Below are 23,841 nucleotides of genomic sequence, written 5' to 3'. Positions count from 1 at the left end.
TTGTATATCATGTTGGGTCGTCATATGTTGAGTATTCCCTTATGTTTTATTCTTGTTAGATCATGTTGGGTCGTCATATGTTGTTATCTCATGACGGGTTTCTAGCTCATTTACTCAAGATAGTATAATAAGAAAGATATGTTATGTTGGTACTCGGTTGAGTAAGGCACCGGGTGCCCGTCGCGGCCCTTCGGTTTGGATCGTGACAGTAAATATATTACTATTTAATTTAGTGAGAAAAATTTAGCCCAATTAACTCACTCAATCTTACGTCTACCAAATGTTAAAAATTATTAAAATTTGAAATCTTTTATTAATAATTATATAAATATAAATTATGGACTATATATTATATACTAATATAGTAGTGCTTATTTTTGGGGCCTTAAATATTTAGGGCTAAGACAAAGGCTTCACTTGCTTACCCTAGAGCCTCCCTTGACTCCTACTAAAGGCTACATACAGAGATGCACCGCTACCAGTATATAGGAATTGTGTCCAAGATCACATCCTTACTGTGCAAATTAGACTGTCATGTCCTTCCATTTCGAGTGACAGTACCAAAAAGAAAATACATAAAAAGCCAACTTCTATCATGCTCAAGTATATTAGCAAAATGGCATGAGAAGAGACACTTCATCTTTCAGTGAAGTGGGGATCCCGTTGGAGTTGACAGCTCCATGTCAATGCACATTTCCTTAGCTCGCAATGTTTCACTTGCATCCTTACTTTCGTAGCCAAGCACTTCTTGTCTATTGCTCAAGCCATATTCCTGCTCAGGAATGCCAAAAAGTTGATTTTGATTATATTCAGCACCAATAGATATCTCAGGGATATCATCCAGCAAGCTATTGATGTCACCACAGCTGGTCACAATGTCGGAAAAGTCACCATAGCAATCATGCGTTTCTTGCATCAGGTAATTTGTGATTCCTGTGTTTACTTTGTTTTCTTCTGCTTCCCTCTTTTGGCTATCTTTCCTGATATGCCCATGCTCAATAGCTATTACTTTGTGCTTAGCAGTCCAATCTGGGCGACTCCACAGATACAATGGAGGGGAGTTGATGTTCCATTGCTCCATCTGCTGGTTATGCACATTAATTGATCCTGGCAGGTAAAAGGACTGGCATAAAAAAAAACTAGTATCACACTCGCATTCGTAAGAGAAATGAGCGATATAAAAATCTTAGGATTTCAATTGTTTGCACCTTGCCAGCCAAGATAATGTCATCTTCCCAAATTATATCATATGGATTCTTTCTTCTTTCATCAAGTCTGGAACGGCAGATAATTGATATATCAGGTGGTAAGCAGATAATCACTGAACTTGCAGTTTTCATAATTTAAATCTTCACCTTTTTGTTTCTTTCGGAACAGTAATAATAAGAAGCTTTGGTCTGAATGTAAGAGCCTTGCTTATAAATTCATTTGCCGAGGCAAAAGGGGGATTCAGCCCCATGATCTATTCAAGATGCAAGGTAAGATTAGTAATGCTTCAAAACAATGTTTAAGTCACACCAAGTTATGCAAAACCGATGGTTTCCAACATACCAAATTGGATCCTTCTGGCAAGTCTCTTAAACCAACAGTCATCCAATCCCTCTTCTCAAAGTTGAAATTATTCTGGAGAGTTAAGAAATCCCAAGAAGTCGTTCATTAACTTACAAAGCATAATCAGAGAAGGCACTAAGTTAATGAAATACAAAGCAAATGATCTAACAAGGGCAATGTGGACTTGAAGAAATTCTAGCAAAAGTTGGATGAAGGTTTCATATTTGTAGTTTGTTTAGGAAGTACAAAGGAGGAGACTAACATAGATTACAAATGCGTTAACTTTTATCCTTTCCCTTTCCACTATCGTTCAATCTATCATACAATATCCAAGTCGATCGACCTGCTGTTTTGTAATTTATAGGATGATGTTCTTAATACAATATTAGTTCAATCAACGGTTGCAAAATCAGCATAAATAAAATAAAAGAAAAATAAAGAGTCCATATCTGTATCAATCTCCGGAAACCAATCAGATGCGTGCTATTGTGAAGCATCAAAACACACAGATTTAGTTAAACAACAGTTTAAAAGACATAAACTTAAGACTGGATTATGTATTACTCCATGAGTTGAGATAAATTTAAGATCTAACGACTTTAAAATCAAAAGATCATAGTGATTCCATGAAAGGAAGATGTGCTATCATACTCTCATACCTATAGGAAACTACAAACTCACCGACGTCTGAAATGTCGTGAATCGCTCATACTAAATAACATTGTAGTGATGTGCTTTTGAGTAGGCTCGACAAACTAAATACTGCCTATAGCTCAGAGACTCGATTGAGCTTTGATCACGACTAATTATAGTCCTTTTCACGAGTCACAAACTATTTAACCAAGTCGAGTTGACTAGGTTGGACTTGGTAACTTAATGGAGCATCTTAGTGAGCATTGTAAGTGGCTACAAACTTAATTGACAAGGATAGCCTTTGTCCAATAGTAGAAACAACTTACTACATTGGTGATATCTCTTATCTACGAGCCATTTTCCAAGTGACATTGGAGGATCGTCTCTTCAACCTATCTCGTGCCTGACAACATGGACTGAAGCTAAATAATATTTTCACACTTATAAACTTCACCATGCCCTTAAAGAAAAACTCATCCCTCAACTACACATGATTTAAAAAAAACATAATGCATATTTACATTCCTTTTCATATTTCTTCTAATTACAAGCCATCACAGTGGATTTTATTTGCGCAATAACACACATGCTGGTTATCGAGTTTTATATTGTAAGCATTTGGTTGACGAACAAATCACAAGTATCGTTTGACTGGAGTAAAAAAGACTAGCTAGTTGTAACAGGAAGGGCCTACTCAAGAAGAGTTGCTGCAAGAGGAAAATTAGAAAGAACTCAATAATTTACTACCCCTTTTACCAAAAAATAGAATTCCCAGTGGTAATCTGGTTCACCTGTAATTCAGATTTAACAACCATAAAACTCATGAAGGAAGCTGATATGATGATTATAAAATAATTTACCTTTGGTTGTATGAGATCAAAATTTCTGAATTGGCATTTTTTCCCCATTCTGTCTAGTTCTTCTTTCATCAAGCAGCTAAAGTCATTGGAGCCACAGCAGAAGTCCACTATCTGAAGAAGAAAGCCTCAGTATTCAAAGAAATATGTAAAGCTGCATTCCTTCGAACAAGATTAAGAGAAGGAAGAACTTAAAAATAAAAAAAATCAAAGCAAAAGGTGTTTGGGAAGAGATGTTTATATGAGGTTTGCTGAATGGTAAAGGCACCCGCCGTTAAAACCAAAGGTTCTGAAACAAATTTCATTCCCCACTGCTGGCCCTAAGAATTATTTTAATGATGAAAAAATTGACGGAGTAAAAGAATCTGCTAAGAGTTTGTAATCTGTCTTAGCAGGACAACAATATACGACGAAGCCGACTAGATCAAATGACACAAAGAAGTTGAATCAAATGTTGCTCTAAATGGAGACAAAACGCGATAATCCGAATAAGATCAACGCAAGACCCTTTCAAACTCATTAATAAAGTTGCCAAAGAAAGAAAAGCAGTAAAATTCAGAAGAAATTCAAGAAAGCTGATGCATTTGATGAGCAAGCGTGAAGTTCCAACAAAAGGAGAATAATTGAATGACTACGAGCCCGTTTGGATTAACTGATTGTAAATAGTTAATAAGCTTGATGTGTTGAAAAGCACATTTTTAAGTGCTGAAGCTGATTTTTCAAATCAGCATTTTCGTATTTAGATAGACGTGCTGAAACTGATAATAAATGGTTGATGTGTTTGGTAGAAAAGTGCTAATAAGTTGTTCTTTTATTAAAATGACTAAAATATCCTTAAAAACTTTACAAAAGATTATAAATTAAAAAGTTTCTTTGTAAAGAAAAAAATTAAAAACGAATATGAAATGAAAAGAAAGTTAGAAAATTTATTTTGGGAAAAATATTTTGTGAATTAGAAAATATTATTAAGGATAAACTAGTAGAAGTCTTGGTCAAACTAAAAGTGTTTATAAGCTAAAAAGCCATAAGTTGGGGGTGACCAGCTTATGACTTATGGCTAATTTTAGCTTATATGCACCTGGCTTATAAGTACTTTGGGTATTTACCAAACGCGTAGATAAGCCAAAAAGTGCTTATAAGCCAGTTTGACCAGCTTATAAGCCAGTTTGACCAGCTTATAAGCTTAGCCAAACACCTTCTACGTCTCATAACCAAAGTGGAGTCCCAACAAGGAGATAAATTAGGAGTACAAGAAGCTGCAGACTAGCATGAAGACTTTAAATTCCCTAGGAAGAGCATTTATGATCTGCAACGGTCAAGAAGTTGGATATATGGAGAAAAGAGGAGATACTAATACAAGGAGCAAAGAAAATAACTTCACTAAATCTGCAAATACTCAAAAACACTCAGAGATAGACTGAGATTGTACTAGATCTTATTGGCTTATACTTTTATCATTTCAATAACAAAGCTTAGAAGAACATATTGAATTTCACAAGAATTAGGCGACTGGAAACTGTTTTGGAAGTTCAAATTTATCTGCAAGTCAAAAAAAAAAAATACAGTTTACTCCCCCCACCTATACTTTCACCCAATTCCTTAAGCCAAGCAATCCCCCCCACCCACCAAAAACAAATAGCAAGAAAGAAAAGATAGGCAGGTTATGATGCTAATACAAGATGAGAGACAACTATAAGGAAATAAAGAAGATCATATGGATTTTTTACCGTGTCACCATCTTGCACATACCATCTTAGCCTATTAACCACCTGCATATGGAAAGTCATGCAATAACTTAGCCTCTAATTTGCATAAAACACATAACTAAGCCTGATTCCATTAATCAGTACAAGCTGTTGCGGAAGCCAAATGTATATAGTGTGAATAAGTCACAACTACTATACCAAAAATTATGACAGCTACCAAATAATAAATAAGACAATAAAGCAACAATAAAGGGAACACCAGAATTTACGAGGTTCGGCTAATTTTGTCTACTCCTCGGACACAACCAATATTTTATTTCACTCCAAAATACAAGTGAAATAATACTAAAGAGAGAAGATACAAATGCCTTAAACAGATGAGAAGACAAATGAGAGGTGTGTTTAAATCCTAAACATTAGGCCTTCTTTTATAGGGGGAAAATCCCCCCAAAATTCAAGAGCCCACCGATGTGGGACAAATTTGCCAAACTTCAACAAATCTCCACCTTGGCAAAATTCCACATCTTCAATTTTCTCTCAATAACAAATTTTGATTGTGTCTTCATCTTTAATCTTCAGTTTTCAACAATGTTGATCAAATCCAAACAATGTTGAAACTTGACCGCAGTCACCACCTTTGTCAGCATATCAGCAGGATTCTCTGTAGTATGAATTTTCTTCACCGTGACTCCACCTTCTTCTATGATTTCTCGTACGAAATGATACCGAACATCAATGTGCTTCGTCCTTGCATGATACACTTGGTTCTTCGCTAATTGAATAGCACTTTGACTATCACAAAAAATTGTGATACCTTTTTGTTCAACACCAAGCTCCTTTAGCAATCCTTGAAGCCAAATTGCCTCTTTCACAGCCTCTGTAATAGCCATGTACTCTGCCTCTGTTGTAGACAAAGCAACTGTTGACTGCAAAGTAGACTTCCAACTAACTGGTGCCTTTGCAAAAGTAAACACATAACCAGTAGTTGATCTTCGTTTGTCCAGATCACCCGCAAAATCTGAGTCACAATATCCAACGACAGACTGATTGTCTTCCTGCTCAAAAACTAACCCGACATCTACAGTATTATGAATATACCGTAGAATCCACTTCACAGCTTGCCAATGCTCCTTCCCTGGATTGTGCATATATCTGCTAATAACTCCAACAGCTTGTGAAATGTCAGGCCTTGTGCAAACCATTGCATACATCAAGCTACCAACAGCATTTGCGTATGGTACCTTTGACATATACTTTCGTTCAGCTTCATCCATTGGCGACATAGTAGTACTTAGCTTAAAATGGGAAGCAAGTGGAGTACTAACTGGCTTAGTCTTGTCATCTATGCCAAAACGTTGAAGTACTCTCTTCAAATATTCCTTTTGAGATAAACAGAGTTTCTTTGAACGTCTATCTCTAATTATCTCCATGCCAAGAATTTTCTTTGCCTCACCCAAATCCTTCATCTCGAACTCCTTCTTCAGTTGAATCTTCAACTTATCAATTTCTTCCAAATTCTTGGAAGCTATCAACATATCATCAACATATAGGAGAAGATATACAAAGGAACCATCTTTAAGCTTGTGCAAATACACACAATGATCGTATTTGCTTCTCTTGTACCCTTGCCGCAACATAAACTCGTCAAATCGCTTGTACCATTGTCTAGAAGATTGTTTCAATCCGTACAACGATTTTTCAAGTTTGCACACCATATTTTCTTTTCCAGCAACTTTGAATCCTTCTGGCTGAGTCATGTAGATTTCCTCCTCCAAGTTTCCATGTAAAAACGCAGTTTTTACATCCATCTGAACTAGTTCCAAATCCAATTGTGCTACCAAAGCCAACATAATTCTAATGGAGGAATGTTTTACAACTGGAGAAAACACTTCATTGTAATCAATTCCCTCCTTTTGAGCATATCCTTTGGCCACCAATCTTGCTTTGTAGCGAACATCTACTTGGTTAGGAAATCCTTCTTTCTTTGCAAATACCCATTTGCACCCAATTGCTTTCTTTCCCTTCGGGAGATTGGCCAATCTCCATGTATGATTCTGATGAAGGGACTGTATTTCATCATTCATGGCAATCCTCCACTTATCTTCTTCTGAACTTTGGACAACATCTTTATAAGTGGTAGGAACATCATCAGCTACAATTGAGGTTGCACAAGCAACCGTCTCTATGAGACGAACAGGTTTCGTTATTGTTCTTTTTGGCCTGCTGGTTGCTATTGATTCAAGTTGTTGTTGAGGTTCCTGAGTTGGAATCTCCTCTACTGGCTCTCCTTCCAGAGGGTAATCTTCATTTGTTTCCTCCTCTGCTTCTTGTGTAGGAAAAATAAATTTTCCCTCAAACTCCACCTGCTTAGAAGCACCTTCATTTTGTTTGGTATCTTCTGTTACCTTATTTACCATAGCAGATTCATCAAAGGTAACATCCCTGCTGAATATTACTTTCTTTGTCATAGGACACCATAAGCGATATCCTTTGACTCCAGAAGTAATTCCCATAAAAATAGCCTTTTTTGCCCTTGGATCCAATTTTGACTCCGTCACATGATAATATGCAGTTGAGCCAAACACGTGCAAAGAGTTATAATCTATAGCAGGTTTTCCATACCATTTTTCAAATGGTGTCTTGCCATCAATAGCAGCAGATGGTAAGCGATTAATGAGGTGGCATGCATATGTAACTGCCTCAGCCCAAAATTCTTTGCCCAAGCCAGCATTGGACAACATACACCGTACCTTCTCCAGCAAGGTCCGGTTCATACGTTCTGCCACTCCATTCTGTTGTGGTGTATGTCTAACAGTGAAGTGTCGGACGATGCCATCATTTTCACAGACCTTATTGAAATGATCATTTTTGTATTCACCTCCATTGTCTGTGCGAATACACTTGATCCTCTTGCCTGTTTGATTCTCCACCATCGTCTTCCATTTGAGAAAAATTCCCAACACTTCATCTTTGCTCTTCATTGTATACACCCATACTCTTCGGGAAAAATCATCAACAAAGGTTACAAAATAGTGCTTCCCACCCAATGAAGGTGTTTTGGAAGGACCCCAAACATCAGAGTGTACATAATCCAAAATGCCTTTAGTATTATGGATCGCTGTACCAAATTTAACCCTTGTCTGTTTCCCTTTAACACAATGCTCACAAAACTCCAAGTTGCAAGCCTTTACTCCTTTTAACAATCCTTGATCTGATAGAGTTTTCAAGGATTTTCCTCCAGCATGTCCCAAGCGCATGTGCCATAGCTTGGTTGCTTCTGCCTCTTTGTCGTCACTGGATGTCACTGTCGCTGTCCCAATAACTGTACTGCCACAATAGCGGTACATATTATTATTCTTCCGATTAGCCTTCATTACCACTAGTGCACCGGAGCATACTCTCATCACTCCATTTTCTGCAATGATTTTAAACCCTTTTGATTCCAGGGCTCCCACAGAGATGAGATTCTTCTTCAAATCCGGTACATATCGAACATCTGTTAATGTTCTGATCATTCCATCATGGTTCCTTAATCGTATTGAACCAATGCCATATGAGGTAAGAGGGCTGTTATCCGCTGTGTGGATGACTCCATATTCTCCTTCTTGAAATTCCACAAACCAGTCCCTGTTGGGACACATATGATGGCTACAAGCCGAGTCCATCAACCATATGTCTGATGATGTTGATGACTCTGTTGTAACTAATGAGAAGTCTGAATCATCACAATCAGCTACATTTGAATCCATAATGGCCTTTCCATTGTTATGTTTGGCCTTATTCTTCAACTTCGGACAGTCTTTCTTCCAGTGCCCTTTTTCTCGACAAAAGGCACATTCATCTTTGCTGGGTCTGGATCTTGACTTGGATCTTCCCTTCTTTGTCCTCGTTTGATTTTGAGGACGACCCCTCACAAACAGTGCTTCTCCTTCTCCGCCCTTCTGTTTTTCTCGCTTTCTTTGTTCATAGCTGTACAAAGCCGAACAAACTTCTCTGAGAGAAATTTCGTCATTTCCATGGAGTAGAGTAGTTTCAAGGTGCTCGTACTCATCAGGAAGTGACGCCAACAACATTAAGGCCAAGTCACCATCATCATAAGTTGTATCCATATTTTGCAAATCTGTGACCAACTTATTGAAACTGGTGATATGTTCATTCATCGTGGTACCAGGAACATAGGTGAAGTGAAACAGTCTCTTCTTCATGTACAATTTATTTTGACTGTTTTTCTTCAAAAATTTATCCTCCAGTGCTTTCCATAATTTACTTGCAGAAGTTTCCTTTGTGTATGGATATTTCTGCTCTCTAGCAAGGTAGGATCGAATGGTACCGCAAGCAACACGGTTGATAATTCTCCAATCTTCTTCTCCAATAACATCTGGTTTCTTTTCTTCAATGGCCAGATCTAGCCCTTGTTGAAAAAGGACATCTAGAACCTCGCCTTGCCACATCCCAAAATGCCCGGACCCGTCAAAAATTTCTACCGCAAATTTCGCATTTGACACAATTCTTGTCATAAGCGAAGATGCCAATGATGACGTATTGTTGACACTTGATGTAGATTCTTCTTGTTTATTGTCTCCCATATTTGACACAAATATTATTTAATAGCTGACGACACAAATCAAGATTATTCCTTTCTGATGTAGAAGATCAGACTAAGCTGCAACCACAGAGCATACTCAGACAGAACCTTGACTCAGTTACCAAGATAAATCTTTTCTGATGTGGAAGATCAGACTATGCTGCAACCACAGAGCATACTTAGACAGTACCTTGGCTCTGATACCAATTGTTGCGGAAGCCAAATGTATATAGTGTGAATAAGTCACAACTACTATACCAAAAATTATGACAGCCACCAAATAATAAATAAGACAATAAAGCAACAATAAAGGGAACACCAGAATTTACGAGGTTCGGCTAATTTTGCCTACTCCTCGGACACAACCAATATTTTATTTCACTCCAAAAATACAAGTGAAATAATACTAAAGAGAGAAGATACAAATGCCTTAAACAGATGAGAAGGCAAATGAGAGGTGTGTTTAAATCCTAAACATTAGGCCTTCTTTTATAGGGGAAAATCCCCCCAAAATTCAAGAGCCCACCGATGTGGGACAAATTTGCCAAACTTCAACACAAGCAACAAAGAGTAGTGGGACAGAATATAATGTTTTGTCCAGCAAGTGCAAGAGACATAATCATGAATAATATTCTATTACAACATTCCAAAAGATTATCTTGACTTTTTTAGCCAAACAAGAGAAAGCATTTGAAATCTCTTATTTTTTTTGGGTGATGGTAGTGTTCGGGCCAGCTTGCGCACCTCTAATATTCCGCCAGGTGCCCGCTACCTCCCAACATCACAGGTACCTAGTAATTCTCCCAACCAAGGCTTGGGCACATGCGAAGAATCACCTAGTCTTTTTATTAGTGTCGAAAATGTTTACTGTTGTAACTTTTACATCGTATGCCAAAATTATACTGCTCTAATTATTTTCAAGACGCACTCCTGGTGAACCTTGTTAGAGAACTGAAAACATGCATACGAAATTCCAGGGTATTCATCTGTTCCGTAATGTAGAATGTTTCTGGAGTAAGATTTAACGTCACATTGATTAGAAAAGCTGTGAAGATGGAAGACAGGGTTTACTAGTACACTGGCTTTATCGAGTAAGTTTTAAAGTTGCATCGATTAGAAAAATTATGAAGATGGAAGACAGAGTCTAGTTTACTAGTACAATGCAGCTTTATTATCACTTCCATTGAGATATAAGATCCGATAAAAAATGTAAAAGAAGTGCATACCTCCTTCAGTTTGTCCACCTTCGTGAAGTGGCGACCGAAAGATGTATAGCGCATGCCATTAAGAAAAGGGGCAAGATAAGATCCTAGCTTCCTCTGTAACATACAAGACAGAAAATGAAATATTTGCAAATCATTCAGCAAATCGTCCATAAAAAACAACCACGAAATGCCCCATCAACCATATCTCACTGTAAGAATAGGTTATTGACACTAAGATTTACATCTTCCTTTAATAATTTTCAAGATCATTATTTCTCCTTATACATGAGATATTGAGAACATCAAGGTGAACCAAATAAGCATTTTCCCCCCAAAAAAAAAATTACATTTCCACTCTAACACAAAAGCAATGGTGCCAATTCTCCAAATGCTGACACACAATAAGAATCTACATTTTCACACCAATAAGAATGTGGAACTCGTAAAAAAATTAACAATATTCATGGAAATAAAAAACTTTAATTGCTGTGATGCATAACTTATTGTGATGCAACGCGTGGAAGTTCAGGGACTACCTTTAAGTACAGAATTATTTGTCTAGTCTTAAGAAAGAAACGATCCAGAGAAACCTAAAATGTGCATAAGAAAGAATAGCTAGGGATTCTTCTCCACGAGCTAATAGAGGATATAGTTTTCAAGCACGCATCGATGCAGCAACTTCCAGCAGCTGAGGCAGATTTTGTTTTGATCTTTAGACTAGGTAGCAGCTAGACCATCAAAGGGAGTTATATTCTCTGCACAAAATAATTCATGTTCCAATGGAGTCAGTTAACCAGTAGCTATGACAAGCATCTTGTTTAATCACATGTGGGAACTTGTCAAAGTGCATCAGAATTCTATTGGTGCAACTACTAGAATCAATATTCTAATATACTCCTACAACTAGATCACCACCATCCAGTCCAAGCAATTCGAGAGAGAACTAGGGGTTGTTACACTTTTTGTCGGGCTTGATTTAAAACCTAGAAGCTCTTTCCCTATCCTTTCTTTCGGTTCCAAGTATCTCTGATATGCCTTATCAACACTCCTCTTTCTTTCAGATTTGTTGTACATAACATGCACTCCATATGTATGACCCACCAAGGGGAACATACTTCACCACACAGCATAAAACATTCGAGCAAGAAACTTGTCAACAAATTAAATCAGAAAATAATACATCAAGTCAGGAGCAAGAATATAGAAAGCCTGTGTTCATGTGTAAGAACATTTTTAGGTCCTATGGAGCAACCTTCCATCTGAAAATCTGAGTGAGAATTTCTGGTTCACAGACAGCTTTCGCATCTTCAATGCTGTGTCCTTCTTCTAGCTTCTTCAACGCTATTCCAATAGCCTGGTCCAGAACATAAAGAGGACAGATTTTCTATAAGAGGAGACTGCAGAAGAAATTAGAAGAAAAATTTAAAATTCATGAGTACATTCTCTTCGATGCTGAACTAGTAGATATACCTTCACGGAACACTGAACTTTTCCCAAGGTAATGGCCTTGTCTGTGAAAACTTTTCGAGAGTTACTATCGATACACTTCCGGTTCTGCTCATTTATAAATTCCTCCACATTAAACGAAGAGGTAGAGTTTTTTATCAAAGTCATCATTCTGCATACCAAGTATAAAATGCAAAGTAAATAGGTTTAACAAAATGCATTTAACATCCATTTAAAGTTCTAACATGGATGGAATATATCATTTGAAACAAAGGGAAGGAGCAAGTTTAAGAACATGATGAAGTCCATTTAAGCACCTCTTTTTCATTTCATTATCTTCCAATTCCCGTGAACTGCTGGCCTTCTTCATCACTGGCATAGCTGGTCGGACATTCATTGTCTTGCCACGAGAAGTACTTTGTGGGGCAAAGACCAACTTTGTACCCAGTGGCGCCTTCAATTTGCCTCTTTCTTGTGTTGGAGGCTTACATGGTTTTCCTGACAAAGATGTAAATATTTAATAGACTTAATAGTTTGACCAATTATAGAACAAGAGCTTGTATAAGCCACTTTAGCACCTTTTCCATAAGAATCACCAACTTTAATAGCATTGTGCCTCGCTTCAAAAGACTTTTTCATGTTCACGACACTTGTTTCAGTGAGAGCACCAAGAACCTTACTCTTTCGTGAGAGAATCCTCAAAGGTCCTGAAGATGGTGAGTTTGCTTTCCCAACAACATGTGGGAATAGGATATGGTCTCTTTTTGGAGTCCCAATTATAGGAATAATCTTGTGGTCCCTGGGCAGAGGTAGGCTTGGTAAATTTTTTTAACAGAAATTCTCATGAATGTTCATGATTCCTGAAGTTCCAGATGATACTTACATACAGTATATCAAGATACGACTGGGCAAAAGATCATTCCAAGCCCTTCTCTGGATGTTCTTGTCATAATCGGAGGGCTCAAAAGCAATACATCTTAGAAGAGCCAACAAGAGAACACAGAACATGAGATGCCAATACCTCTTTCGCCATTAGTATATTTGATCAAAGCATTCAAAATCAAGACAGTAGGAATAAGGAAAACCTTGGTAAGCATCTGCGATGATATGCCTTTGGACAGCGTCTACAAATTGCAAATTGCATCTCAATTGTCTTTTTATCCTCTCCTTTCTTGCAGACAAAACATTTATGAGCAGGGCAAGTAAATGATTCTCCAGCTACAATTTGCTTCTGCAGCTCTAAGGCTCGACATTCATCACCAGGGAAAAGTAACACTGAGACGCATTTAGGATGAAAGAAGTGTCCACAAGTTGCAGAAACGCAAGGGAAGACCTTCGGGACATTGTGCAAATAAAATATAGGTGAGAAAATTGTATATTAAAATAGTATAAACAGTGATATGAAGAGATAGCAGATACGTAGAAGAAATATTTATCAGTATCTCCAGTATTATGCAATTTCCAGTTCGTTCATATTCTGGGAATCAGAAATGCCTCTTGCAGAAACTCCAGCCCCTTTCTGAGGCTCTTCATTTGAGCAAAATGCAAAACAGACGGGTAAAAGATTATGTTCTTGTTTCCTTGAGTATGTTCCGTGACAGGAAAAACAAATGGAATATAAACTTATGCAAGTTATTAGCTATGTTGGTAAGGAAATCTTCCTAGTTGCAGGAAATTGGAGCTAAGCCACAAATTCAAAGACCAAGAGGATTAAACATTTCCTATTATATGATAAAAATTACTTGCAATTTTTCAGAAGGTAGTAAGTAGAAAACGAACGTATATTTGAGAATGTGATATGTCAACGGTCAACTCGCTTTAATCCTAGCAACAACCCCACCCCCACCCCCCCACCCCCCCACCCCCACCCCAAAAAAAAGTTCTCTCTTGGTTTTCTGTGTTTTTTTTTGTAAAATAGCGGTTCCTGCATTTCTTTTACTGCAGTCAGATCTGGTTCTAATATCCTCATAACAGAAGCAATTTTACCTTAAACCTGATCAATTCATTCCTTCAATCATCCCTCAAACCTATTTAGCATCCGCTCCTCCTTGCTTAATAAGCTTCCCACAGACCCGATGTCAGTGCTGCAACACCCCTCCACCTTACCCAATAGTCCAATAGCAGCCTCTTGACGGAATTGAAGAATGGTAATGCATAAAAAATTGATAATCACTGTTTTAGCTAAGAAAATGCCCTGTGAAACCGTTGTAATTTAGATACGGAGTCAGCTCAATTTCAAAAAGCTTTAAGCCATGTATGGATTGAGAAAACAGTTGCTCCACAGATGCTGTAAGAGAAGATTCGTGTCTTTCTTTTTTTCTTTTTTCTCTTAAACTAAAGGCACTGGGAAAGGACATATATTTTGAAACATCAAGTTTGAATATTTTTTCTATTATTGTTTCCATTAGGCCTTATTAATGTACTTCTAACCTGTTTCTAAGTATCACGCTGTTCCGTTGGGAACATAGCCACTTTCACACATCTCAACTATTATTTGACACATCACCAGCATAGTCTAGACGACTAAGGCATTCTTAGTGTAGCCAAATCAGTTCATCTACTTTCAAGCAAAGGGAGTAACGTCTTAATAATCAAAAACGGGCTAATGATGGTAAATTTCAGCTTGAATCTATATTCCGCAGCCTTTTATACAGACAATGGGTATCAAATGGTATCAACTAACAAAGATTCCTTATTGTTTTCTTTATTTCAAACAGAAGCTAGACCTAAATAAAATACAGGTCCAAGCTACTTGCCTTTTGTCTAGATCTGGTGTTAGCCTTAATGCTTTAAGATTTTTCAAACTTGTGCACATGTAAAGCTCCCAGAATGATTTGTGAAAGACATGTTTACTATAACTAAATATTCATCTTCTTGCAATCTATGTTGCACGGACTCTCCAAGAAAGGAGGTCAAAAATAACATAATATTTTTGTAATCTTCTCGTAATCTATGCTGCACTCTCAAGAAAACAATAACAAAATATTGTCATAATCACATGGAGGATCCGACACACCCAGCAACATTTTGAGAGAGTCCGAGCAACATAGATCGTAATTGGTCGGGGATAGATGTTGAGAGATATAAAACAAGATTGAGTTGTGATATAAGGCTTCCATACCACAAAAGATTAACCAAATGAAATAAATATAAAATAAAATAAAAAGAGTTAAATCCAATATATAATCATTAGTGGAATCTGCTAATCTGTTAGAATCAGCTATCTCAACAATAAGTACAGACATTACAACATGGAAATAGGTGAAATATTATCTTCAAGTCAAAGAAGAAAATTAGAATTTTTGGCATTTTATTGATTCTACCCTTAAGATTTTCCTATTTGTATATAATGGACAAGAAATTCAAACCTCTGCACCAGATGATTTGTCAGATGACCCCAACAAGCCACAAGCAAAACATTGATGTTGTTGATATTGGCAATTTTTGCACAAGAAGGTCTGGATTGCCTGTGAAACAGCCGCATGCTAAAACTTCTTTTGATTGTTAAAAGAAGGCAACATGCTAAAACTTTACAAACAACCATATGCTGAAAACTTTAAGCACTTCCTAGCAAAGTTTGATAAGCCCTTACATGATGCCAAATATAGAGAGAAGGAAAAAATATTGAGAAACCAGGACAAGGATCAAAAGTTTCAGACTCCTACTTGTAGATTTCTGTAACCAAGAGATTCACAAGAAGATTCAACTCCAGACTCTACGGACGGATGGAAAGATCGTATGCAGCGGCCTTCACAACTGACAGACATGCAGACAGACAAGATTAAAGCTGTACTATACTCTGCAAAATGTTGAAGGACAAAAACAATAATTTTTCACGAACAGTCTTAGGATTAAAATCACACAAGTGAATGAAAGTAAATCCATGTCAAAGCACTATATAGAAACGATTTAGCCAATCAAAAGGCAGCGACAAAATAGATGCAATCACATGCCTTCTAAAAGAGTTAGACTGCTATCTCTTTTATTAGTCTCTTTTTCTCTTGTATCTTTAAGATTTAGAGATGAGCCAGTTAATTTGGTCCAATAAAAAATCTAGTTACTTTTGTTATGAAATGTTGCTTGTTGGGGGGGGGGGGGGGGACTCAAGGGAGGATACCGGTTATTATCTGCTAGCGCATTTATTATGAAATGTTGCTTGGAACCAGTACGGAATTGAATGGATAATGTAGGGTACAGTAAATGCTCCATAGCTGGAAAATCAGAACGACAAGAAGGAAGAAATAAAGCATGGGACGTGCCCCTATTGCGCCCCTTGCAATCAATCTGCAAAGAAAGAAATCGATGGGTGTTGAAGTGATTTGAGTTACATTTGCAAAGTTCCATTTTTGTCTTCTAAACTTTTGGAGCACTCATGAGATTCCAATTGGTATACTTGTTGGATGCTCCTGGTAGAGAAACATACTTCTGTTTGAGATTTTTCACTTTTCGTACGCACCTTGTACAAGGGATTTCCCCCGTATTACATCACTAAAACCATTATTTTTTCGAGAAAAAAAATGATTGCATGACGTACTTAAGTTGTTCTGAAAGTCATAAGTAACAAAGTTTCTGAGTTAGTTATGTATAATTTTAGCACTTCTAATTACTTTGACCAAAATTTTCTTTTATTTGCCCATGGTTAATGTTAAACACACATTGGCAAGATTTAGAGAGCTTATATTAGAAATACTGAGTTACCACAAAAGTTCTCCCCCATCATCACAAAGAGCACAAACATGATCAAATTGTTCATCTTCATCTCCATCTGAATCTGAATCATCATTGGTACCACTATCAGCATCGTTATTGGTCTCAATAACAAAGTGGGGTCTCTTTTTTGCTCGATTGCACTGCTAGACAAACCACAATTAAGAACTGAAAATTCTTAATGAAGAATAAAATGAGATAACATATAAACTGCATCTAACCTCATTATCGTCTATCCTCTTTTGTGATGTCTCCAAAAGAAATGCATTCAAATTCTGTTTCAAAATGTAAATATCAATACAGGATAATGCCAGAAATGTTAACGTATATACAGTTAAAAAGCAGAAGCGAGTGATAGCACAACAAGGTAAGACTCCATTTTAGCAACTAAAAGAACTAGTTCTCCACAAAGGACAAGATGCAGTAGCCCACATAAGTTGCAAAAGCAAATCAATGACAGACCACTAGCGACACGTCGAATAAGGATCAGACTAGTCATGCTACACTGAAATATATCTTCAGCCTTAAACATATAGGTCTCCTGATATGGCACTGATATTAGCTAATCTGACCTTAAACTTCTCGCCTGAGTTTAATGATGGTCTCTCTCAATGACATGTGAACAACTTAGGAACTAAAGTTAGAAAAACAGTAAGGACCTCAAGCATTTTAACACATGCTCAACTAAGCATATAATGCTGGTCTTACAGAAAAGAGATATCCTTAACTCCATTCAACAACCTATGCGGTATGCACCAAGAGAATTAGGTAACCATGCAGAAACTGAACATAACCATGCATAATTATACCAATAATTAAAGAATCACAACCTTGGAACTAGATATATCTTTATCCCTCCTTGCAGCTTCTCTGATTGTTGGCATATGCTCTAGTAGATCATCTTTACAAGGTAGCACCTCGTATGCACTAAAAGAACTGATTTAGTGAATTCCACTATAACTAAAACTGACAACAAAATATTTAGGGTGTGTTTGGCATGGATTTTCACATGTTTGGTTGGTCAAAATATTTTGGAAACATTTTCTCTAGAAAAAACAAGTTCCTTAAAAATCAAGAAAATGACTTCCCTAGTGGGAGTCGGGAAAACAAGTTCCATAAGTGAAACTAATTATCTCCTCCGCACCCCCAACACCCCACCCCGAATCCCGACCCCCCTGACCCACTAACCCGCTCCACCCTCTCATTCCCACCCCTGCCCCACCATCGACCTCCACCCTCCCCGACCACCCCACCCCCATGTATTTGCCTATATTCATATAACTGCGTTTAGGATAATTTTTTGTGCTTACTTGCAAATAAAAAAATAAAAAAAAATAAAAAAATCATTTATTTTTTAGGAAAATATTTTTCCTTCATACCAAACACACCCTTAAAGGATTTAGGTCTAGCATTTCAGTACCTGAAACTTTTCCCAATGTGATTCCACACAATCTCTCCAAATGTTTCTGGATTCTTCTTCACAAAGTGGAGGAAATGAACAGTGATGAGTATTGTTCTGATAGTATCTGCGTAACTTTTTCGAGGTTTAAGGAGTTTAATCCAAATTTTATCTTTGGAAAGCACATGAATTTCAGGCAGGGCATAAGAAAGTTCAAATCTCCAAGCTAGAACCTTCTTATAAATGTGCTGAAGACCATCATCTGCAGTTCCACGCAAATATATCTCCACATTATTATTCACTGCCCCTCCAATTACATCATCATCATCATCATCATCCCCCCACTGTAGAGGCAAAATGGAAAATGAAACAGGTTCTCCATTGCAGCCAACGAAATGGTAATTTGTTATACAGTTTGGAACAATTTCACCCTCTTCGTCAGATGATGCCATCAACAATAATTTTTTGTCAGTGTCGCCCTATTTGCCATAGTTAACAAAAGTTTGCATCAATAAAAAGGGGAAAATGAAGATTCTAGTAAAATTTCAATACATCGCCAGAATTTAAAACTGAGTGACAGACCTATGAACAGTAGGTGAACACAAGTAAGAGAGCATTTGTAGTAAAAAGAAAAAGTATCAAAACACAAGTCAATTCCAAACCTACACTATGCAAGCTATACTTTTTCAATAACCCAAAAGCCATTTTTTGAGTGAGATTTTTTTTCCCCAGTGAGAAGTCAAAAACGCAAAAGCTATTAAGCGCCAAAATCCTAACCATTATACTTTTTTTTCAAAAGTTTTGTCACTAAAATTCATTCACATGTATCAGCCACTATAAACCAAAACCCAGTCTACAACAGAAACCCACTTCACAAACAAAAAATGAAATATATACTGTATAATAAAAAAGTAAAAAATTACACTGATCACTTGAAGAAAGAGAGACTATGATACACGACTCTGATTCTTCGATAGAACATTCGAGAAGCAGAAGCACAATACCTTCCTAAAGTGGGTAAACCTTTTTTGTTCAACTTCTGAAGAGAAATGAGACAACAAATTACAGGGAAATAGAGAGTGGAAAAACGAGAGAGGAAACACAAAGGAAATATGCTTCTGCTCTGCAAAAAAGGTTTTTTGTTGGTTTGATCAATGGTGAGAGAAGAGATTTGAGTTTTGGCGTGAGTTGAAAACCGTACTCTGTACGTGAGTAGTGTGTATAGCTGGAGACTTTCACAGATATGGCAGTTGCTTTTTTGCAGCAGTTGTAATAATTTCAGCGAAGTATTTTAGTAAATATTGTCCTCTATGTTTGAGAAAAGATTTAATATCGTCCTCTATATATAATTGTGAGCATTTTGCATCCTCTAGTTTACAAATGCTGATCATATTTAGTCTAACTGACGGATCAAGTCATGTTTGATCCTTCAAACTTACGTGGCTTGCACATGACATGGGAAAAAGAAGAATCCGGAACCAAAATGTGGTTCTTTTGGACTCAAAGGACAAAATGTGTGGGGAAAAATAGGCACCATAATATATAACGTCCTAGCATACCGCGCTATACCTTAATGGTCGTTTGTCCGTTAATGTATAGTGCCCTAATATAAGGCGCTATATATATTATGTGGACCCACCAATAATTCTCCTGGCTTAACTGATATAACAATAATTCAACAAGGTATAGCGCCCTAATATAAGGCATTATATATATTATGTGGGGCCACCAATAATTCTTCGGGGCTTAACTAACATGACGATAATTCAACTGGGTATAGCACACATATTTAAGGCGTTATACATCAAATAATTGTACCCCGAATTGGTTTTTGCCTTATTTAAAGAGGTTCAGGATTTTGTAAAAATCCATTCATAAATATTTTCAAGTCTTTTGAAATATTAGTTCATTAAGTTATTTTGCATTTTGTCATAATGTCTGAAGAGAGAAGAACTAGAATTTTATTATATTGGAGGGTGAGATTGTGGTGGCGAATAACTCAGTAAGCTATAGTTGTTCCCCACCGTATCATGTTAAGTTGCCATTTATAATGGAGTACGGTACATTGGTATCATTGTTATGTAAAAAAGTGAGTGTGTACAAACGTTCGGTGAGTATTAAAGTAACCGGAAGATATCTGTATCATGTCACTCTATAAGGGGTTGCTTGTTATGTTGAGTTTAACATCGAAGGGGATGAAACTCTGAGATTTTTTTTGAGGACTCCGGATGAATACCGGGAATTTCTTGTGATAAAAATATTGGAAATGTACGTCAAGGCTGAAGTCATTCGCAATAATGAGGTTCCGCAAAGTAGGGATATCCCTCAATCATCTGGTGGTTATTTTGGAGCAGTTTTAGTCGAACAGATTCCGAATGAAAGAGTTTGGCCTGATCTAAACTTATCTCCGCGGGCTAATGAGGAGCGAGAAAATAATTCCTCCCCTAGTTTACATAATTCACAACCCGAGTGGTAAACTTTAATTTTTCTTTGTGTTACGATGTTTAATTTAATGTATTTAATTTGTATTAACACTCATGTATTCCACAGAGGGTACCGGCCAGATATTAATTTTCCAAGTTATGAACCAACATCCAGTTGGAATATGCCTAGTTTTGGTGTGTTGGATCATGGTGATCCATCTAGGAGTCATCATCAACAAGATAATATCCATCATGGGATATCAACACACTATGATTTGTAAGTGAAGTGATAAAGCTATATGTAAAGCTTGGATTAATTTGAGAAATTCATTATTTTATTGGTTGTGCAGTGAAAACGAGCAACTTGAAGGTCCTGTCCTTACGCAATTGCCCGAAGAAGACATATTTAATCGGGATCTGGCAGATGCGTAGAGTCAAGAAGAGAATAGTGATTATGACAACAATGCTAATGAGTTTGGAGATGACACACCCTTCTTTGATGAGGGTGATGAGGAGGAGGAAGAGAATGCTGAACCTGATTTGACGAGGGAGCATGTTCCACCTCCCATTAGACCAAGAGTGTACGAGTTCCATGTGTCGTTTTATTCAAGAGAGATTCCCTACCTTGATCATTTGCCAAATATGCCGGATATGAATGCCCTCACAAGGGATCTTGACGAAACTCGGACATTAATGTGGGATGAATCTAGAGAAACAGTGATGTCAAAGGGCATACTTTTTCCTGATAAAGCGCGCATAAGCAGGGCAGTGCGAATGCACAACATAAAAGAGTGTCGTGAGATGGTGGTTCATGAGTCATCTACGGATGTATACAAGGTTATTTGCCGTAGATGATTTACGGGTTGTAATTGGATGCTATGTGTGAGGAAGCAGAAAATAAATATGTGAGTTGTGGGTAAATACATTGGCACCCACTACGGTGAAATGGACACATTCAGTGGGAATTATTTTAATTTGAATGTTGATTTAATTTCTTATCTTGATTCCGCACATTGAAGCGTCCATAAAGTACAAAATCAAAGAGTGTATAACATCTGTCCACCAGGAATATAGGTGTAACATCACCAAAAGAAAGGCATTTCTCGATCGCAAACGTGCGTTTGAAATTGTTTATGGTAACTAGGATAATTCCTTTGCATCTCTACCCAGGTACATAGCCGCATTGCAACACTTTAACCCCAGGACTGTTGTTGAATAGAAGATTGAGCGGAGTCCGGAAATACCAGAACATATATTCAGATATGTGTTCTAGGCATTTAAACCAGCAATTGATGGTTTTGTGTATTGTCGAACGGTAATATCTATAGACAACACTTATATCAATAGAAAGTATAATATTAAGTTATTGATCGTCATTGCAGTAGATGTTAATGGAAGTATATTTCCCCTAGCTTTTGCTATTTGTGCCAATGAAAGTCAAGAGACATGGACACTATTTTTGAACCACTTGAAGGAACACGTTTCGTAAACAACCTCTCTATTCCTTCGGAGTAGGGGTAAGGTCTGCGTACACACTATCCTCCCCAGATCCCACTCGTGGGATTTTACTGGGTTGTTGTTGTTATTGTTGTTGTTGAAGGAGCACGTTGTTAGACAGAGTTTAGGTATTTGTCTAATATTTGATCGTCATGGCGGTATTTTAAGTTCTGTACAGAATTTGCATGCATGGTAGGAACCGTATGCCTGCCACCGTTATTGTGTGAGGCACCTGAAGGCCAATTTTCAGAAGGCATATCCCAACAAGTATTTTCATGATTTAATGTGGATAGCTGCAATAGATCACCAAGAGTGTAAATTGAGGAGGCGAGTGAAATTGATCAGGCAGGAAGACCAAGGAGCCTATCGGTGGTTGATGCGACATGAGCTTGACAAGTGGGCTTTGCATGCGGATCATGGCAGAAGATTGGGAATTCTAACTATAAATGTGTTAGAGTCTTTCAACTAGTTATTGAAGTCTGCACGTGGATTGCATGTCACTGCATGGTGCGGATGTCATTCAAACAGATGGCGGAGAGGTTTATTGAAAGGGCTAGAGGTGCATCGTCATTGATGGAAAGGGGTGTTGAATTTATGCCAATACCAAGGAAAAGATTTTAGAAATACAAGAAACGAGCACATTGGCATTACTTTTTGTAGTATTGCAACGAGCAAAATATTTTTAAAGTTCGCACCGCTATCCATCACAATCGGGGGAATAATACACACACCGTCAATGAAACTGGAAGGTTATGCTCCTGTGGGAAATGGTTCATCTATCACTTATCGTGCTCACATTCCATGAAGTGCTTTCAACATACAGGTTTCGCGGCAATAAGGTACGTTGATAAAGTATATATTGTTGCTTCATACTTAAACACCTATAGTGGACAGTTGCAGCCAGTGGGTACTGAGCATTATTGGCCATCGGAACCATTTAAAATGGTGTGTAATAAGAAGTATTTGTGTCAACGACAAGTGCAAAAAAGAACGTGTATACGGAACTAAAGAGATGTTGGTGATACCGTTCGTGCACGTAAATATGGCATATGCTCGCAAATAGGACACGACCGTCGTAAATGTCCTTCAGCTGGTTTAGGTAGCGGTGGTAATTCAGCTCCAGGTGGAAGTTCATCCAGTGTGCCCAATTATCAAGGATACCCGTAGTGTTTTATTTTAATAATTTGTTGTAATGTTGTATGTTCATGTTCATCTTGCAGAATGTATGAAATAAAATTATGTTTCCATGTTGTTGTTGTTGTTGTATTGGTGTTAAGTCTTATTGATATTTAGCATTAATATTTTAGTACAACAATTTAACATACACCCCAAGAAAAAAACTAATTGTCATTTGCCATTATTGTCGCTGTCTAGCACTATTTCATTGTCACTGTCTCCATCTTCTTTGTCAACATCGTGTACGTACCCTTTGGGACAGAGGGCATCGTAATCTATGCCCCAGTTAACACACATTTCTCGCATTTCATCGCTATCATCAAGAAGACCACTCCCTTGATTTCTATAACAATATGGGACTCCTACATCCAACGTATGTGGTAGAAACTTAGGTAGTCCCTCCCACTAGACAACAGTTGGGAAAACAGGATAATCATTGTCTCTATGCAATTTATCATTTTTTTAATAAATCCCAGTACCGATCCTCCGTTCCTCCCAGGAAGTTAAGATCATCCATTTCATGATGAACATCTAGTGCCTTTTCCATCTCTAGAATCTCCAAAATCAAATGTCGAATCACTTCTGGTTCATCTTTGTGTGAGTTTGTTTGGAAGGTTGCAGACAATGCTTGTGGCACAACAAGCCCATGCCAGCGG

At 37.4% G+C, this 23,841-nt stretch overlaps 1 protein-coding gene across 3 annotated transcripts; it reads right to left on the bottom strand.

The window, feature by feature from the left end:
* Nucleotides 1-351: 351 nt before the first annotated feature.
* Nucleotides 352-19,344, bottom strand: LOC104242669 (protein ENHANCED DOWNY MILDEW 2-like). 3 transcript variants are annotated; one of them, XM_070165023.1, is made up of 20 exons: nt 19,013-19,344; nt 18,111-18,568; nt 17,521-17,617; nt 16,912-16,965; nt 16,682-16,833; nt 15,649-15,739; nt 15,352-15,450; nt 13,069-13,316; nt 12,867-12,959; nt 12,562-12,782; nt 12,301-12,481; nt 12,008-12,155; nt 11,790-11,891; nt 10,559-10,651; nt 4,769-4,810; nt 3,045-3,155; nt 1,552-1,623; nt 1,356-1,462; nt 1,209-1,275; nt 352-1,123 (listed from the first exon to the last, which is right to left on the bottom strand). In XM_070165023.1, the coding sequence occupies exons 2-20, from the start codon at nt 18,539-18,541 to the stop codon at nt 644-646; spliced, it is 2,889 nt and encodes a 962-aa protein (XP_070021124.1). In that variant the 5' UTR covers nt 18,542-18,568; nt 19,013-19,344; the 3' UTR covers nt 352-643. The 3 variants fall into 3 exon arrangements, with proteins under 3 accessions (XP_070021124.1, XP_009796044.2, XP_070021125.1); XM_009797742.2 differs by having other exon boundaries at nt 19,094-19,344; XM_070165024.1 differs by having other exon boundaries at nt 977-1,107; nt 19,094-19,344.
* Between the last annotated feature and the right edge of the window lie 4,497 nt (nt 19,345-23,841).

Source organism: Nicotiana sylvestris, chromosome 12 (assembly GCF_000393655.2).
Source record: "Nicotiana sylvestris chromosome 12, ASM39365v2, whole genome shotgun sequence".
Lineage (NCBI taxonomy): Eukaryota > Viridiplantae > Streptophyta > Magnoliopsida > Solanales > Solanaceae > Nicotiana > Nicotiana sylvestris.
Note: the sequence above shows the minus strand (reverse complement) of the source record. Positions and strands in the feature narration are given on the sequence as shown.

Bases quoted from the DNA above. Each gene is read 5' to 3' on its own strand.
- LOC104242669 (XM_070165023.1), bottom strand. From the start codon at position 18,541: ATGGCATCATCTGACGAAGAGGGTGAAATTGTTCCAAACTGTATAACA. The intron at 13,317-15,351 runs GTTTGAATTTCT...AATGTCCCGAAG, and splicing joins ACAAATCATCTGGTGCAGAG to GTCTTCCCTTGCGTTTCTGC. The intron at 12,960-13,068 runs GTTTTCCTTATT...GGCTCTTCTAAG, and splicing joins CATCGCAGATGCTTACCAAG to ATGTATTGCTTTTGAGCCCT.